Below are 2,348 nucleotides of genomic sequence, written 5' to 3' on the forward strand. Positions count from 1 at the left end.
TGGACAACGAGCGCATCGCTTCGGCCGCGCGCCTTTCGCACGAAGACTTCGTCACCCTGCCCGGCCTCCAGCGCCGCGAGCTGCTCGCCACCGCCTTCGCCGAGATCGCCAACGCCCCGCCGCACAAGCGAGCCCCGCCCGCGCACACGGTCGCGCCCGCCGTCGACGCTTCCACCCCCGCCGCAGGCGATGTCCGCGCCGCCGTCAGGCCGGCGCGCTTCTTCTGGAACGCCGCCGAGAGCGTCAACGGTCGCGCCGCCGCGCTCGGCTTCGTGCTTTGCTTCGCAAGGGAGGTTCTCGAGCCCGGACATCCGTCGCTTGTGGACCAGGTCGTCGATGTCGTCGTCCCTATCGCGCAGAAGACGCCCCCGTTTCTTGTCGCCGTCGTCGACCAGATCGTCGACTTGCTCACGTGATTACCGCGCGGAGGGCCAGGGGAGGGAAGGCCCGCGTTTGGGGACTATCGTAGTGTAGATGCGCGTCGTAGAGTAGTGTGCGTGGTACTTGTTCGTCCTATCCGCTCGCGTTGACGCCGGGGGGGGGCGAGGGAGCCCGTCTCTTGCATGTCGACGGCGAGTGCCGTTTCGAGGGCCGAAGGTTTTGCCGAAACGCCTCCCGTGCTCGACTCAAGATCAGTCTCCATCCCAACAACATTCGGAATAAATTGTTCCAATTTCTCCCTCCCGTGCCTGCGCCGGCCGGCCAACCTTCCACTACCCCATCCCATTCCCTTACTCCCACCAACCCACCACCAACAGTTTGGGAAAACCTAATCGCCCTTATCAGCACTTGCGAACAGCACCAGGCAGCTACTTCCCTCGCCAAGAAAGTGCTTGTCCTCATCAAGTCTGGAAAAGTTTTCAGTGGTGATTTTTCTAGTAGCGGAACGGAAGGCCCCGACGGTGTGGATCCCAAAGACCCTCACACCTGGTCTATGAACCACTTTGCGAACATGCTAGAATCAAAAACTTGTCCCTTGTCAAGAAAATCGCACGATGTGTTGACGGCCAAGGTTCTCATCCCGCTTCGAGGGCGCGATGAGGGGAGAGCTCTCTGCGCATGGTTATCTTCAGAGGGCAATCTGAAACAGTTGCAGGGCATTTGCGATACCATGCTTTCCCTGCCCCCGCTCACATTGAAGTCATTACACTCGGCCATCCGGTCTCAAATGAAAAATTATGACCGCATGCAGAGTCAGGGACAACTATCTGGTGCAGACGTGCTTCAGCTCCCTTTCCAAACAAGAAAACTTTTTAAAGCAGCAACGGCTTTGCAATCGGCGAACACAAATGTGGACTTGTGGCTTGATTATCTGGATTTCGAAAGGCGCATTGCACGCGAATCAAAGCTGGCAACAAAAGTCAACTGGCAGGCATTGAAGACTTTAGACGCAAAGCGAGGAGAGCTCTTTACAGAGAGACAAATTCTCCGCAACCTTGCATGAAGAACAGCGTGCTGCTCTGAAGCGTGCTGGGAAAACGCTTGGGACGCACCATACTCGCACTGATAGATGTCAGACCTCTCAATGACTGATTCTAACACGGGCCGTTTTATCCATCGGGCTGAAACACATTCAATGCAATACAACATTACGCTCCACTGTTCTACTGCGTACTACCAACTCGCATCTCTAAATTCCGAGCATTGTGGCGAGCCTTTTTTTGCCACAGAGCTGTCTCAGAAGCAGCGCATGTTTTGCCAGGTGAAGCCCACGATAGTATGGGTGTGGGGGGGGGGGTAGGCGGGCAAGTCGATTTACCGCACAGCATCTTCAACAGTGCTATCGCCCTCTTCGACGAGTTCGGCGCGCTCTTCTCTAGTCCATTCATCTTTGGTGCCGATGGAGACTTTTGAAGCACTGAAAAGGCGCTGTTGGCATATGACGGCAATGGCCATCATGACGGCACACAGGCAGAAGACGGTGGTATTCTCATAGTTTTTGTACAGAATGAGGCAGACTATGAGATTCAAAGGAAGACGAAAGTAGTTCATAATGGCGGATCTGGTGACCTCGGGAACATACTTTGCTCGCATGGTACCCATAGCCGGAAAGTACAAACCGCAAATGACCTCAACCGCAAGTAGAGCGCCGTACACCTCCCATACATTGGATGATATGGTGGTGACGACAAAGCAAACGACGCCTATGATGTACATATTGCGCATGAATAGCTCAGCGGGTTGTGTCTTCATAAGAAAGACGAATAAAATGCTTCCAATTATGATGCAAACCATGAAGGAACTAAAGATCATGCCATGCGGAATCTCGCCAAGTGACATGGCATGCGACGCGGCCTGTAGCGCCGGGGTCCAACTGAAGACCATGAGATACATGGCAGACTCAAAGC

At 54.8% G+C, this 2,348-nt stretch overlaps 1 protein-coding gene across 1 annotated transcript; it reads left to right on the top strand.

Annotated features, from left to right (window-relative positions):
- The first annotated feature begins 1,525 nt into the window (after positions 1–1,525).
- CHC_T00001132001 (hypothetical protein) lies at positions 1,526–1,741 on the top strand. Its single transcript, XM_005718397.1, has one exon. The coding sequence runs from the start codon at positions 1,526–1,528 to the stop codon at positions 1,739–1,741; it is 216 nt and encodes a 71-aa protein (XP_005718454.1).
- Positions 1,742–2,348: the final 607 nt, after the last annotated feature.

Source organism: Chondrus crispus, genomic scaffold (assembly GCF_000350225.1).
Source record: "Chondrus crispus Stackhouse genomic scaffold, scaffold_398, whole genome shotgun sequence".
NCBI lineage: Eukaryota > Rhodophyta > Florideophyceae > Gigartinales > Gigartinaceae > Chondrus > Chondrus crispus.